Source organism: Dermacentor andersoni, chromosome 7, assembly GCF_023375885.2.
Source record: "Dermacentor andersoni chromosome 7, qqDerAnde1_hic_scaffold, whole genome shotgun sequence".
NCBI classification, from domain to species: domain Eukaryota; kingdom Metazoa; phylum Arthropoda; class Arachnida; order Ixodida; family Ixodidae; genus Dermacentor; species Dermacentor andersoni.
In genome coordinates, this window is record NC_092820.1 from 77931724 (window position 1) to 77946818 (window position 15095).

General features: G+C 48.4%; 1 protein-coding gene across 2 annotated transcripts; it reads right to left on the reverse strand.

Moving 5' to 3' along the window:
- Positions 1 to 4145: 4145 nt before the first annotated feature.
- On the reverse strand, positions 4146 to 14902 carry LOC126534274 (serpin B3-like). Of its 2 annotated transcripts, XM_055072110.2 has the most exons (4): positions 14385 to 14902; positions 13192 to 13345; positions 10833 to 10946; positions 4146 to 4397 (listed from the first exon to the last, which is right to left on the reverse strand). In XM_055072110.2, the coding sequence occupies exons 1-4, from the start codon at positions 14807 to 14809 to the stop codon at positions 4227 to 4229; spliced, it is 864 nt and encodes a 287-aa protein (XP_054928085.2). In that variant the 5' UTR covers positions 14810 to 14902; the 3' UTR covers positions 4146 to 4226. The 2 variants fall into 2 exon arrangements, with proteins under 2 accessions (XP_054928085.2, XP_054928084.1); XM_055072109.2 differs by lacking the exons at positions 10833 to 10946; positions 13192 to 13345; positions 14385 to 14902 and adding exons at positions 6471 to 6694; positions 6825 to 7014.
- Between the last annotated feature and the right edge of the window lie 193 nt (positions 14903 to 15095).

The following is a 15095-nucleotide window of genomic DNA, read 5'->3' on the forward strand; positions in this document are numbered from 1 at the left end:
ACCGACGAATAGCAGCCACATCCAAGTTGAGCATTTTGCGCCATAGTTAAGTATCTGAAGCGGTCTGTCAAGGCGACTAGCGAGGGACGGCAAGGAGCGAGCGAGCACCGACAAGCGTGAGTCTGGTCTGAACTGACGTTTCGCGTGGTTTGAGGCTATTTGAGTGCTCAAAAACTGAAATTAGCGAGACCCGACGGCTACGATGCTGATCACCAGTGCCACCAAAGTTTCATTCGTACGCGGGCGGGCGGGGCCGAGTGTTAGCACACGGTAGCCGGCGATAGTACGGTAGCCGTACTTTCGGAAGTGCATAATTGTCATCGCAATTTCAAACGCACATAATCGCTCGCTTCAGCTTGCTTAATAAACTGCGTCAGTAACTATACGCTGTAACAGTAGAAAGAAGCGCCCTTATCTAAACTCCATTCTTGATTGACATCAGCTATTGGTCAATGGCAGTCACTTATGGGAATCGGTCATATGACGAAATATGGCGGCTCGGAAAGTGTGAGGCGAACGCTTCCGTCGGAAAGAGTCTGTTTGAGAAAAAGGCTAAATTCTCGCTCCGCTTGCGAGCTCTACGCGGCACGACAACTGCAAAATTTCGCTGAGATGTTCCTAGCAGCATACGCTATCCGGCGACAGTTTTTTTTTCACCGAGCCCGAGAGGTAGTTCAGGGCCATACAGATTATTTCACGCCACCTGCAAAATAATATATTATGTTCGTACGCTTTTGACACACTCTCACAAGTTACGGGAGTGCGATATCTATATTCAAGTGTGTTATAATACCGAGCCACAAAAGCACCACTTGATTATTATTGGAGAATGGATTAAATTGAAGATCGCAGGGAGAGGCCTTCGTCCTGCAGTGAACATAAAACAGGCTGATGATAATGATATGAATGACTGACAGTTTTCCTTACAAACGGTGATGACTAAAGTATAACGACTGCTTCCAACTGCCCAAGTCAAATTTATCTGAAATGCAGTAAATCTCATGAAATCAATTCTGCCGTTGCCAATTTTAGTGTAACGTTCAGCGTAGTATGCTAAGAATTGAGTATTTTTCCGTTACTGTTACGCGGAACGTTCACGTATTTGATAAGTATTCTGCAGCACCTTCATAACAGTTTGATGAACGCTCGCCGTGGCTGCTCAATGACTTAGGTGTTTGCGTTGCTAAGCACGAGGTCGCGGGATCAAATCTCGAATTAAGCGGCCGCATCTCGATACGTGCGAAATGTAAAAGCGTCCCTGTGCCATGCATTTTGTGCAGGCTCAAGAATACACGGTGGACCAAATTAATCCGGAGTCCCATACCACGGCGCGCCTCATCATGAAATCGTGATTTCAGCACGTGAAAGCGCGATGTTTTGTTTGAGAAGCTTGTTACGGAACGTACAATGGATTGTTGCATTTAATAGGAAAAGCTTTAATATTTATTGACAGCTCTTGTTTTCCTTTGCCTTTCCACGCAAATAAACTATGTATGCTGCTGTAACACCGTGTGCAACGAAGCTCCTTATATTCAAACAACTTCTCGTTCTTTCCTTTTCCTCTGTGTTAATTTCCTATCTGTTCGATCCCTTCGCTCCAAACCTCCTATTGACAGTTACAAAGGCTCAGCCGGATGTAACCACCAAACAGGTGGCTATTACGTGTATTTGGATGTTCATGTGCTGTCCCATGCCGTTTATCAATCCGACGCAACAATTTTTTTTGTTGCTATACGTATTTGTATCAGCAGCCAGTGGTTCGAGGCCAATCACAGAATTCATCTCAACCTCAGCATGGCAGCTTGATTGTCGTGCGACACCTGTTTGCGGGAGTGAACTATTCGCTTGACTTGAGTGGCAAAAGTAAAAGGAAATGACCTATAAAGCTGTCCGCTTGTATAAGCGTTATCGCGAAAGCAACGAGTGGAAAGTAAGTTTTACTGCCAGGCGGCCTTCGGTTCTTACGTATGACAAGGGGGATGGAGATCGCCCGGATGTAACTTGGCTCGACAAGGCCGAAGAGCTTTGCCGCAGTCACGTGCAGTAGACAGGCAACTCAAATATAGCTTCTTATTGAGGGTAATAAAAAAACCAGGATGTTTGCTTGTTCTTTATGCGGACGAAAACTGGAGGCCACCTGCACTGAAGGCGTGGAAAATCCTCCGATGGTCAGCCAAGGGCTCCGCGTGACTTAAAAGAAACGTGATAACTATAAAAAAAGATGTTATCAACAAAAAAGCAATGCACATTTACCTAGAACAAGGAACAGCTTAAGAAAACCCTTCCACTCTAGTGCACTCCAGTAGACGCTGGCGTTGACCGGTTACAAATCTTTACAAAGCCTGCACGTGGCATCCGAAATGCATTGTGCGCCAGTGCGTGCGCCCACTGAGAAACGCGTCACGCGGAAACCGGGCTCCCCTCTCGCGCTTCTTTCTGAACGCGCTGTGCCATCTAGTGACGCTGCCGAGAGTTCTGTGCATGGCCTCCGAGACTACAAGCGCGGCGCGCCGGGGCCTGCAAACGCCGAGAATTGCTCCCTGGCTTGCCGCCCACCCGTTGCCGCATACTCGGTATCTAAACTTGGCGAGAGGTTCATTGAAGAGCGGCACATATCGAGTGCATTCATGACGCAGCTCGCTAAAGCTTTGGCGTGAAAGATGCTCATGGAAAGGAGGCCCATCCGCTCATATATACCCAGCGCATTTCTCCGACAGCCTTCTGAAAAGTCGGGTTGCTGTCCTTGAGGAACACTTGTGACGTGGCTTGGATTACTTCCAGCATCGGAAAAACTTAAAGGATCTTTTTCGTAATTGTCGAGCGGCACATTCCCAGTGTCACATACCTAGATACCCCAGTTGGCTCCAAACACCTGCATTTAACAGCAGCACACACCTACGGGCACATACCTGATGGGTCTAATTGGCATGAAATAGGTTCATTCAAGACCAGCAAAGACCAACGGGCACACACCCAGTGCTCCAAGCCGGCGTCAAAGAGTTTCATTGAGAAGCGATGCCACCCAGTCCACCATCTACTGTGACCTATGTCGGCGCGAAAGAGGTTCGCTTAATAGCGGTACATATGTGCACATTGCCACATACTCGGTGACCGAAGTTGTTCAGACGGTCAGTTTCGAACCTTGTTCCCTCAGCATAGCAGCCTCATGCGTTCCCCGTTCGACCACTGACCCAGATGGGTGAGTGAAACAACTTTATTCGGTCCACAATAAACGAAAAAAATGGGTAGAGACATGCGTACCCAGATACGTAGCCACCGGAGCATGAAGTACTCTAAGAATGCTAACGCAGTATGAAAAACAGTTTTTGATATTTTAGTTCAGTGCAGCGTGATTCTGTACGCTCTAGTTGCCGTCAGGGTACCAAGATGGCGCCATTCGCTCTACTGCACTCTAACCCCTTAAACTTCGTAAAGTAGCGGCACTCTCCTCCTCCTCCTTCACTCCTCCTCGTTTCTCTTCTCTTTCACGCTCCCTCCTCGACCGTGGCGCCGCCTACACGGCTCGAGCTTAGCAACGGCGCCAACATGCGCTCCTCGCCACTCCGTAGACGCTTTTCGAGCAAAAATGGCGCTGATGCACGGCGCGAGGGCCCACGTGATGCTATTAGGCCAATAGCGACGCGGTGTCAGCCTCGGCCAGAGCGCGCGAGGAGGAGGCGGCATTCTTCAAAGCGTGGTACTACTTTACGAAGTTTAACGGGCTTTTTACTGCGCACGTCTCCGTTCCCGCAGCGTTCCCCTAAATTCCGTTCACTGTGAATAGTTTAAGGACATCATCAAATTGCTCAAACTCCCTCATAAAACACTTGCTTTGGCTAGTTGGTTCATGCTTGAAGTAGTAAAGGCAAGGCGCAGAAGACCAGGACTCAGGAAGAACACAAACGACAGGACCAGCGCTGGTCCTGTCGTTTGTGTTCTTCTTCCTGAGTCCTGGTCTCCTGCGCCTTGCCTTTATTACTCCCTAATAAACTAGACTGCGGGTTGTTAGCCAATTACCAGCGTATCCCCACTCTCGCATACGCCGTCCGTGGGCTGTCAGGCGCGACTCGTTCATTGTAGCAGCCGCACAATCTACATCATACGTAGCTTTCTTCCGAGATATGCAAAATAAGGACAGACGGCAATCGACGAACAGGTTCATTGTGCAGAGGCAGACAGAAAATTACAGAGCCAGCGACAGGGGGCGCCCGATACTCGCTAGCCGGCTACTTCCAGGCGAATATCTTGCGGACCGAGCCGAATAGGAGGACGGCCTTGGGCTCGCTGTTCATGACGAGGAACAGGAAGGGTCTGTCCACGATGAACTTCTCCTGCTCCTCCTGCTGCTGCTCGCCGTCGTCGTCCGCTGCTGGCGGCGTCGACGTACCGGGTGCGGCCTGCAGCAGTGATCGACGGGGTTTAAATGGGCAATAAAAGCAAAGCACTAAATCAGATGACTGACAAAGCCGTCTTTCAAAACTCTATTTACGGTCATTTTGCCGTATCCGGCTAATCAAGACACGATGTAAGAGACGTCAATATATCAATTTCGCGCCGTAAGCCTCGGCGCTGGCACGTCAGAGTGACGTGATAAGCTTCAAAAGTAATTCTGCTGCTACTCAACAGTTGTGGCGCAGTGATTGTTCTAAAAATTGCTAAGTTCTGTCTTTGGCTCTTAAAATACGATACACTCCACCTTTACCGGTAAACAGACAATTTGACTCTAACAGACGTCCACAAATCCCATGACGTCACGGCGCGTTGATGCGGGAACTTCAGTGAGCCGTTGCCACTAGTCCTTCCTTCTTGCGCCTTTAATGGTTTACCGATCCTGTTCCGGCACTCTACAAAGGTAATTTCCTAATACAACTAAAATAGCTTTTCTCTTCGCATGCCTTGAGCCAGCTGCCAATACCGATTTCTTGTTCACATGGACGAAAAGCGCCAAAATTTTGTCATTAAACAACTGCTTAATCCAAATACTGAAATTCGTTGCACTTAAGAAAGAAGGCTGAATTATTCTGACTGTAACGAACAGAACCTTTATTTAGGTCCTCATATATTTTACGAATGCAACATTTTAAAAAAGAAATGAAGCCCGTTATCCGTAACTCTGCCCCAAGGAAGGCTATTGTAGTTCACTAAACTCTAACTATATGAGCATCTGAAGAGGACAAACCAAGACGATTGAGTCCACAGGTTAAGTTAAATTGTTACAATCTTCAGGGGGAAGGAGTGATCGAGGGTGGTTAAAATACTTCATAAATATTAGTGGTATATACTAGAGCAGTGCATAACTTTCGTATCACTTTTGGTCGCTTCAAGTGTCTCAATAGGGCAAGTCGACAGAATTGCAGTACTGTTTTTATTTATTACATAACATAGATGTAAACTTGACAGAACGTTGTTTCTTGCGATCTTCTACACCCTTATTTCGCAGAGCGCTTGACGGCCGAACTTAAGAATCTGCTCCCAAAACTTCACAGAGTTCAAAAGGATGGTTTCCTGAGCAAGTTGATATTGCATTGTTGAGACGAGCAGTGCGAGAATAACCCTTGATACGAAAATCAGGAGACGAACGCAGTGCCGATTACCAACTTAGGTTTATTGAAATGGCAGGTAGCACGTTGCGAACAAACATGTGACAGAAATTGAAAAAAAAAGATGACGGTAAGAAACAGAAACAGCAAAGCATTGGTCATTCAATGATGCGCATCCAGATATTCTATCTCTGAGGCATGCAACGTGACAGATGGTTTGGTGGCACACTTGGCGGCACAATTCCGAAGAAATGTGTATCGCCAAACGATCTGTCACGTTGCATGCCCCAGAGATGCAGTATCTGGATGGACATCCCCGGGTAACCAGCATTTTGCTCTCCCTTAAATTTGTGGTCTTTCTCCTTTTCTGCCACATGTCTTTTTTTTACATTATGTACATTTCTCCGATTTCAATAAACCTCAGCTGGTAGCCAGCGCAGCGAGGAAACATCATGGAACACGAAAACGCGTCTATAAGGCATTGTGGTTCGACAAAGCGTCACAAGATGCCACTACGAGCGTCCAGTGACCCTGCATTAGGCAAACACCCATTGCGTATACCGGAATACAGGACACGCTAAATCTCCCTAGTGCTGCCTTTTCAGCCGCAGCAATGTTGCCAGGTGTCTAAAGGCGTCAAATGAGGCCAGCAGAAAACGATCGGCATGGGCTGGAGAAGGCGCTGGCAGCTCCGCCTGCCAGCGGCCCTCAAAATCTACCTACCGCTAACCAAAAGCCACGTACCACGCGCAGTTCCCATGATGCAACCCGCGATCTGAACATTTCCCCTGAGTCTACGAATGAAAGCGGGAAGAGAGCGGCGTCGAAGCATGTTACCTTGCGAAGGCTAGCTGCCTAACATCATGCTGTTTCCTAGTCTTTTTTCTTCCTCATGAAGTTGTCACCCTAGAAGAGTCTGCATGCGCGTACCTGCGCTCCTGTGTACTTGGGTATCCGGCTGCTGGCGCGCTCGCGCGCGTGGAACACGGCCACGTGACGGGCGAACGAGACCTTGGGTGTGGCGGCCGAATCGCAGAGCGTCGAAAAGTCCGCGTCCGGTCGGAAGGCGTCCTTGACCCCGAGCGCCGGCAGCGCCTCCTTGAGGTCGACCACGTCGCTCACGCGGAACATGGGCACGCTCACGCTCACTGGACCTGCAATCGCGTGTTGGCACGCCATTGGTACGACAAGACGCCCCCCCCCCCCCCCCTCCCAATCTTTGTCACATTTGGGAGATACTGCCACTTCATGAAACGTATGCTCCGTGCTAGCCCCACAACTCACCATTGTTCTCAAGCCTGTCGATGCAACTGAGGATTTGGTGCGCATTCAGTTTTCCCTCCAGGTCTCGCAGGCTGTTTGGCGGGTCTGGCACCAGGATGACCATGGTCTTCTTGTGCTCGCGGTAGGGAATCTCCAACATGCTGGCTCCCAACTCCGCGCTTTCGGCGGTGCGAAAGTGCCCTGTCTGGTTCATCATGCGCACCACCTGCATTGTCGCGAGTACAGTGTCCGTGTACTATGCGGTAGTGTTTTCTACTTTGATATATGCCATCCGATATACTATTCTGTAATATTGTGCGATAACCTTGCGCTATAATTCCTTGTTTTGTGCGATTAGAATTATTTGCCTACTTCAGGCAATTTGGGTGTATCGATCTATATATCTAGCCACTGACGCCCGCCCAGTGGCCCAAGCGCCCTACAAGCTTGGAACGCTATAGGTATGTTTGTGGTTTTGATATCATCATAGCCTTTGCATCGTCGTGACTCCAGCTTTGTAATCCGAGCTTTGTCATGCCATCATCGTTGCATCACTGATGTCAGTCACTCTGCCTCGTGCATTTGTTGTCATACCGCCGTCGGGGTTGTTCTTTCATCGACACTCCTACTTCGTCATCTGATTCTCTTTATACCATCGCCACGCCATCGCACCCATATAGTCGTCGTCTTAGTTTCAAAAAAAATAATTCGTTCTAACGCCGTCGTCGTCAACCCATTGTCCTCATACCATTGTAGAGACATCGCAGTCATTGTGCCGTCGCCATACTATCTTCATCATGCATTCGTCATAACAGCGTGCGTAGTCGTGAATCTCGTCGTGTCTGTCCGCGTCATTGCAAATTTGTTATCCGACTCCCGTCATGTATTCGTCGTAGCGCCGTCGCCGTCATCCCATCGCCGTTGTGCCGTCGTGGTCACACTGTAGGTCACACGATCGTCATCACTTTGGAAACGTCACGAGAATGTCGCCATCCAAATGTCGTCATGCCATCGTCGTCACATTTGCCTTCTTCCTTTCATGGACGTCACTCCGCCTTTGTCATGCTCACACAATCGCGTTGTCATCATTTAATCGTTATTATGCCGCTGCTGTCATGTCATCGTCCTCATTGCTTCGTCGTCATACGCTCTTTGTTATGCACTTGTTGTCATACGGTCAACGTCATTCCGTCGTAGTCATTGCATCATCGTCAGCCTACCTTCGTCATACCGTCGTCATCACGTGGTCGTCGTAGTACAGTTACCATTATACAGCCATCTTCATGCCATGGTCGCTATGCAGTAGTCCTCACCCTCATCATGCCGTTGTCGTCAGGCTATATATATATATATATATTTCAATATCGCTATCTATTTGTTGTTAGGCCGTCGTCGCCTTACCACCTTGGTCACTGCGTCGTCTTCTCTACATTATCATGCCGACATGGTGATGGCCGATCCTGGTAAGCGAGTATCATAGTGTGTGCCAGAGGCAGTGTATGTCGCATTATGGACGTCAGACTCTGGAGTTTTGCAAGACGGGTAGCGCCACCTGCCGGTGCGAAGAGGCAGTAATTGAGTAGTGCGAAGCCCGACTCTCTTGCTAAGTTGCCTATGCAGCTAGCGACTGCGAAACAACAATTTAACTGGATTTTGATCCATATTGCGAGTGTTTTGCGCATTTAACACCCAGACAGAGAGCTATGAATTTCTACGTTAGTCGGACGCGCCGCCGAACTGTCATAAAGCGCTTCTTGGCTCACTTTTCAGACTGATGGCGGAAACGACAGCAACCGCAATAGCTCCGCGCGCTACGAAGAAACGCCGCAATCGACGCTACTGTTGTGTTGTAAACTGCCATGAACGTGAAGGGCGGAATGACAACGTTCAGTTTTACCGATTTCCATCGCGATCGTATGAAGGGGAAAGGCGAGAGCGCTGGATACGGGCCGTTCAACCTGCTGGGTAATCGGATTACTTGCATTCCCCACAACACAGCGGCCCGCATGAGAAAGTGCGACAGTTTTGTTCTTCTGTAATTGTGTTGCGTAGCCCTGACGGAGGACCGTGGTAACCAAGCGATAACTCAAGAATTTGCAACCGCCACTTCGTTGGTAACAGAAAAAACAACGTTGCGAACCATCCTGCTTGTGTGCCATCAATATCTCCACTTTTTAACAGACGTCCGCCTCCGCTTGACTCAGCAAGTGGAACGGAGATATTTGGCAGGTAAGCCTAACCAAGCATTTTGGTTCGTTTATGAATTCAAAATCCTGTTCTAGTGCATCGTTGTATCGCGAGCTCATTTCTACTTTCGGTATTTTGTATGTCCTGCGCCGATACAACAAGCACGCTTCGCAATGTGCTGAGCCTGCTCGACTGCGTTTTTCAAATGTGAGCAATGGAGTTGCTGTAGGAGCACTGGACGAGTAATTGCGAAGTAACCCGCGTGTGTAAAGAAAAAAATGTTGCGTTTATTTACATTTATTTGTGCGCGCTTGTTGCTCGAAGCGTCTGCGCGAAACTTCAAATTAAGGTACGAGCGATGCTGTAGCTCCTGCGAGAAAGAAAGATGCAGCGCGTAGGCACTGTAGGAAGCTTCTTTCGTTATGATCACACGCTGTTTGCTGCCTTGGAAAAGGCTATGAAAGGATACTCTCTTTAAATAATTGCGAGACAAAACATTACAATAAAATACATAAAAATATAGGAGATACTTAAGTCGTGTGTTCAGGATATATTCAATATGAACCAATTTGAAATGCTTAGATATTTATGCGGATATACCTACAGACAAACCTGACGCTCTCTGTACTTGCGAGTTGCAGCACGCCGAAATAACACTTGAGACTTTATTTTATATTGTACACGTACTTTCACCCTGCTGAGCTTCCTTTCCGAAGCGTGGATGGGCGGAAGAAGCCTTCCAGGTTTTTTATTTTTAGGAAACCATGCCTCAACACGAACGAAAGAGAAGGGTCTATTGTAGCCTATGCACTTTCGCTTGCGCACAGCTCTCCTTGCACTACTCAGTTCGCGCCAAGGCTCCGATGGGGGCGCTGGTGACGGATTTTTCTGCAGCGCCGCCTGGGCAGAGTCTGAGGTCTATATCCGAAGCAATAAAATTTTCACAATGATCGCTGCCAAGTGAAAATAAAGGTGCCTTTAGCTATACGGTGGGTCGCTATATTGATCCAATCCTAATCGCACTACGTCGACAGTCGTCTTAAAATGGGTTCTGTCGGACTTTTTTTCTATTCACTAAGAGAACTTCGCCTCACTGGTTTCTGCTATGGGAATTGCTTCTGTATACTTTTCTATACACTTTATGTGTACCCGTTATATGAACAAACGATTGACTGAGTGATTGGTAAAGGTCGCACACCTCAGAAAGTAACCAGAATATGTCTAGTGAACAAGGTTCAAAAATAATGCAACACACGTGCTAGACGATGTGGTTTGGGACACCTCTACAATTTATGCACCTGAGGTTCTTTAACGTTCACATAACTTTAGACTCACGAGTGATTTAGCATTCCGCCACATTGGAAGGCGGCCTGGTATTCGAACCCATAACTTTTGAGCTCGGCAGTAGAGCGCCATGGCTACTGAAGCACCACGGTGTCTTGAAAAGGGTGACCAGCCTTTGAAGGCACAGACACACTATACAAAAAAAAAAGATTTTACCGTTGATTACTGTTTCTTTACTATAAGATGCGCGTAAGCAAGTTGGAACAGGCAACAGGCAGACGTCCCCCTGTAACGTGTTATACTGCATCACTTTCCTGAACCTCTGTTCGAGAAAGTATAAGCTAGAGTAGCGACTCCTGCTCGAAACGCAGAAATCGCCAAGATATTTTAACCTCGTCGCTGTACTTCGTAATTCAATCCGAAAGCCTGCCGTGGAGTGTGATATGCTCACGCGGAGAAGCGTACAGCTTGCTTTTTTTTTCATTCATTATAGGCAGTGCGGGGTTGTCTAAAACACAACGGCGAAAACGGTTTTTTGTGCTCTATACAGCTCCTCACCTTAGATTTCTTAGGCGTTTCGTGGAAGAACCCACGAGTGACGTGGAATACGTGACGCCATTTTCCTTTGATGAAGAGGATGCTGAGCAGAAACAGCGACGTCGTGCGGTCCACCTGATCGCGCGGGAATGAGTGAACAGCTTGTTACCTCTAGGTGCCTGTTTCTTGCTGCTAGCACGGGTATAGCTTGACAAGGAAGCATGACCGAACAAGTAACTTAGCGCAATGAAAACCACAGACACAAGAAAGGTGGGCACATATACAACAAACGTGGACGCTTGTCTTTGTCCACCTTTCTTGTGTCTGTGGTTTTAATTGCGCTCAGTTACTTGTTCAGTTATGAAAAACCAACTAGCCCAACAATCGACTCTTCTAGAAGGAAGCATGAATGCCGTCATCTCGGGCGTAATGTGAATGTGGTGTGCACGGGGCTCCGATATCAGTTAAATACTGCTGCAGTGCCACTAGTAGCGACAATGTGTAATGCGTGCAGCTGAAAAAGATAAGAGCCATTTTAAGGTAACCCGTTTATGTCACTGGTATTTGTAAGGTGTTAAGAAACCGGTAATAAAGAACAACATCAAATTCGCGGAGCAGCTCGCAATAGCGCCGAGCCGCTGTACTTGATAAGCCCATGTGACACGGGTTCCATTTCGCATAACGCCTAAGATTTATTTATTTTTTTCGCCGAAGAGCACCATGAACGAAGTATGGTCTACATTTTGCGACTACACAACCTTCGGGATTGGCCCACATTTGTATACTGCCCTATCTTTGGTGCCGAGCAATATGTTTGGTTCGATAGCTAACTGGAAAGAAAACTGCACTGACAATGCCATGAAGCTTATTCGCAATAATACTCTTCTGAGTAGCGGCGGAAGAAGAAATATTTTTCGATAGGGGGGAGGGGGGGGGAGGTTGCACCCACTTGACTGGGGAAAACAGGGAGAGTAGCGGGTACGCGGCGGCTGGGTAGACCACGTACTAACAGAGAAAGTTCGGGAGAGGGGTGGAGGAGGGAGGCGTGGCACGGTGCCCGGTGTGCCATTTCTTGGCTAATCCACTATTCCTGAGTGTTATATTTGACTGAGTTTCTTTTACGTTTCCCTTCCGCGTTAGGGAGAACGTGAAACCGTCGTATGTGGAATCTATGCCTATATAGTACATGTTCGAAGTAACCAGAAACCACTGACGACGTAGATAACCTTGGAGGGAGCATTATGCCACTCAGCCGCAGCCTTGCCAATCCAACTATCCGTGAAGCCACCACCTTCGCTTTTTCGCTATCAAGAACTCAACCCAGCAAGGCAAGTTGCCCTGCGCTCGGCAAACTCACCCCAGCGTACTTGGTTCCAGGAAGGTTTTAGCCGAGTGCACTGGCTAGGGTGCTTTGTCAGCCTTTCCGTGCACATTCTCTTCAGATATGTTCGTGCAAGATCGCTTGTTTATTGCAACGCACACCTTTATTGTGTTCGTTTCAACGTGCCAATACCGCAGCCGTACGTTGCTGTCGCATCCGTGGTGCCTTCAGAAAATCCCGTGCTGAGCATGGCTAGCTCACCGTTGGAAGACACTACAACTTGCCGTGACATGATCACGTGTTGGGCGGACTTTTTCTTGAATCAATTTTGTGACGTTACGCTCCTCCTGCTTTTCTTTTCTTCCTCCCAACATCCGGGCCGCAACGAGTACGGAAGAAATACCCACAACCTATTCGGCCATACTAAATCACCAGAAGCTGGAGCGACGAGTCGATTCCCCATCCCACCCACACCTCAGCACGACAGCGTCATAATCTGCCGACAACAAACCAACACGTATGCACATGAAATCCTCGTGCATTACAGCTACCAGACGCAATTTCATTGCTTCTGACCTCACTGCAACATGCCCGACACTCTTGCACACCCTGATCATCGAATGTCCGTACTATATTCGCAGCACGAGTCAACGGAACAACAAGAAAGCTCAGCAATACAACCTTAGCTTGGAGCTCAAGAACTTGAAAAAGGCCCAAGCAAGCGAGAAACTAACTGAACTAGCAACAAGAGTCAAAGACGACCTCGGTGAAAAGTGGGAGGAGCTGCTCTCTGGTGGGAAATGGAGGAGTAGATAACACAGATTCAGGAACACAGCAAGCACCAGAGGTTTTCTGGGCTAAGAGAACCACCCAACCCGGGCAGGCAAGAAAAGATAGCCTGCCTTTTCAACCAATAAACGTTTCAGTCATTAATTCCTCCACCGTAACAAGTGTTCATGAACCATCGCCACTGTATCTTTTTCTTTCGTTGCCACAGAAAATTACCCGCGAGTATATCTACATCAGGAGCACGACGAGCGCAAGTCGAAAAGTGCCCACCTCTGTCCAGAAGGAGGCGTCCTCTGGTGTCTTGCAGGAGAACGAAGTGAGAGCTCCGATCCATGCCGTCATGCGCGTGGGGAACACCACGCCGTCTGTCGGGTCGTTGGCGAAATCCTCGGCCTCCACGCGGCACCAGCGGCTCAGCCATCTCCTGCGCACCATCCAGTGAGGCTTGCTCGTATGCGCCCTTCTAGAGCTAATTATTAATGCTAAAGTATTATATGTCCCATTACGTGAAGATGCGACGGCGTCGTTGTGACTCAAAGATGGTGCTCAAAAAGTCGCAGTTACGCCCGAAATTAGTAGACGACTTACCAAGTAAGGATAGTAGTTTTATCAGCCGTGTAAAGTTGTAAACATTCGCTTAGTAACTAAATTACCGAGCATGGTGTGAGCGCGCACAGGAAAACATGAACTCATCACACTCGAGGACAGTGGATACTCGCCGTCAAAACGCTGTTGTGAATAAGCGTGGCAGCAGCAGCGAGTGAAGTGACCTTCGTGCTGTCTATCGCTTCAACGCAAACTAAGCGGCGAGAACACTGCACACACAAAGCAGTGAGTTGCCGGCGCGTCTAGACTCTGCCCCCGTCGCAGATCGCTTACAAGATAGCGCGCAGATGTGCCATACGCAGTTGCGACCGGAGTAGAGCACATTCTCAAGCGTCACTGCCGAATTTTTCATTGCGTCGATAGTCAAGAGTTAGTTACCAGTTTTCTTCCAATTTCAGTATTGTTAAGGAAATAGAGAGATCTACAGCAGCAGGCATAATAAACTGTTTCGATTTTTTTGTGATTCCTTAAGAACACAGAAATCACCCTCCTAAACTCGGCAATGTATTTCCAATGAAGAAATTAAAGTGAGCGTTTCATTCGTTCTTTCATTCATTCGTAAACTTATAGTGCCCTTATGGGTTTAAGAGAAAAAAGCAGAGGTGTGCGACATGGTACGTGAATGCTGACGATAGATAGATAGATAGATAGATAGATAGATAGATAGATAGATAGATAGATAGATAGATAGATAGATAGATAGATAGATAGATAGATAGATAGATAGATAGATAGATAGATAGATAGATAGATAGATAGATAGATAGATAGATAGATAGATCATGTCTTCAACTTGTCATAAAGAGAATTTAACGCGCATGTTCGGCTCCCATTAAGAACTGCCTCCGTGCACTCACTTGTACCCATCGGCGAGCCGGAGCCCCTTGTCGTAGACGAGGCAGTTGTCGTGGCGCATCTCGAAGTTGCGCCTGTTGCTGTCGGGCCACGTAGGGAACAGCCGCGCGTGCCAGATTGGCAGGCAGGTGGACACCTGACGGGGCTCCTCGTATCCCAGGTGCGCGGCCCGCGCGATCTGGTCGGCGGTGCGGCCCCGGGCGCCGTTGTACAGACCCACCAGGGCGCTCGACAGCAGGAAGGGAGAGAAGAGCATGTTGCGCGATCCCGCGGACTCCCGGATCACCTCGTGCAACTCCAGCGCCAGCTGCAGGCTGCTCCGTGCGAAGTCCGGTGCCAGGCTCATGCACTCCTCGCGAATGTGGTGCCTGCGCGGGATACGTCTCCTTCTCGCAAAGTTGACCCGCACGAGGAACCAATTAAGCATCTCGCCGAACAGTGGTTCAATAAAATGTTCATTCTCTCTCTCTCTCTCCCCTACATTTAAGGCTTAATGCTTACTGAGATAGAAACTATACGGACGCTCTACGTGCGTTCGCGCCGTCTGCGCCGCCACCGCGGCCGTTATGGTGCTGCTGTCGTGCTGAGGGCGCTGAGGACGCATGCGCGGCACGCGTGTGCACGTTTAGGGAATCTCCAGGGAAGAGGACGTTCCTAATGGAAGACGCGATGGAAAATAGTGGACAACCTGCAGCGCAGTAACTGTCTCTCTG

Bases quoted from the DNA above. Each gene is read 5' to 3' on its own strand.
- LOC126534274 (XM_055072110.2), bottom strand. From the start codon at position 14,809: ATGCTTAATTGGTTCCTCGTGCGGGTCAACTTTGCGAGAAGGAGACGT. The intron at 10,947-13,191 runs GTGGGCACTTTT...CCGCGCGATCAG, and splicing joins ACGCCTCCTTCTGGACAGAG to GTGGACCGCACGACGTCGCT. The intron at 4,398-10,832 runs GTGAGGAGCTGT...TCACTGCTGCAG, and splicing joins AAACGCCTAAGAAATCTAAG to GCCGCACCCGGTACGTCGAC.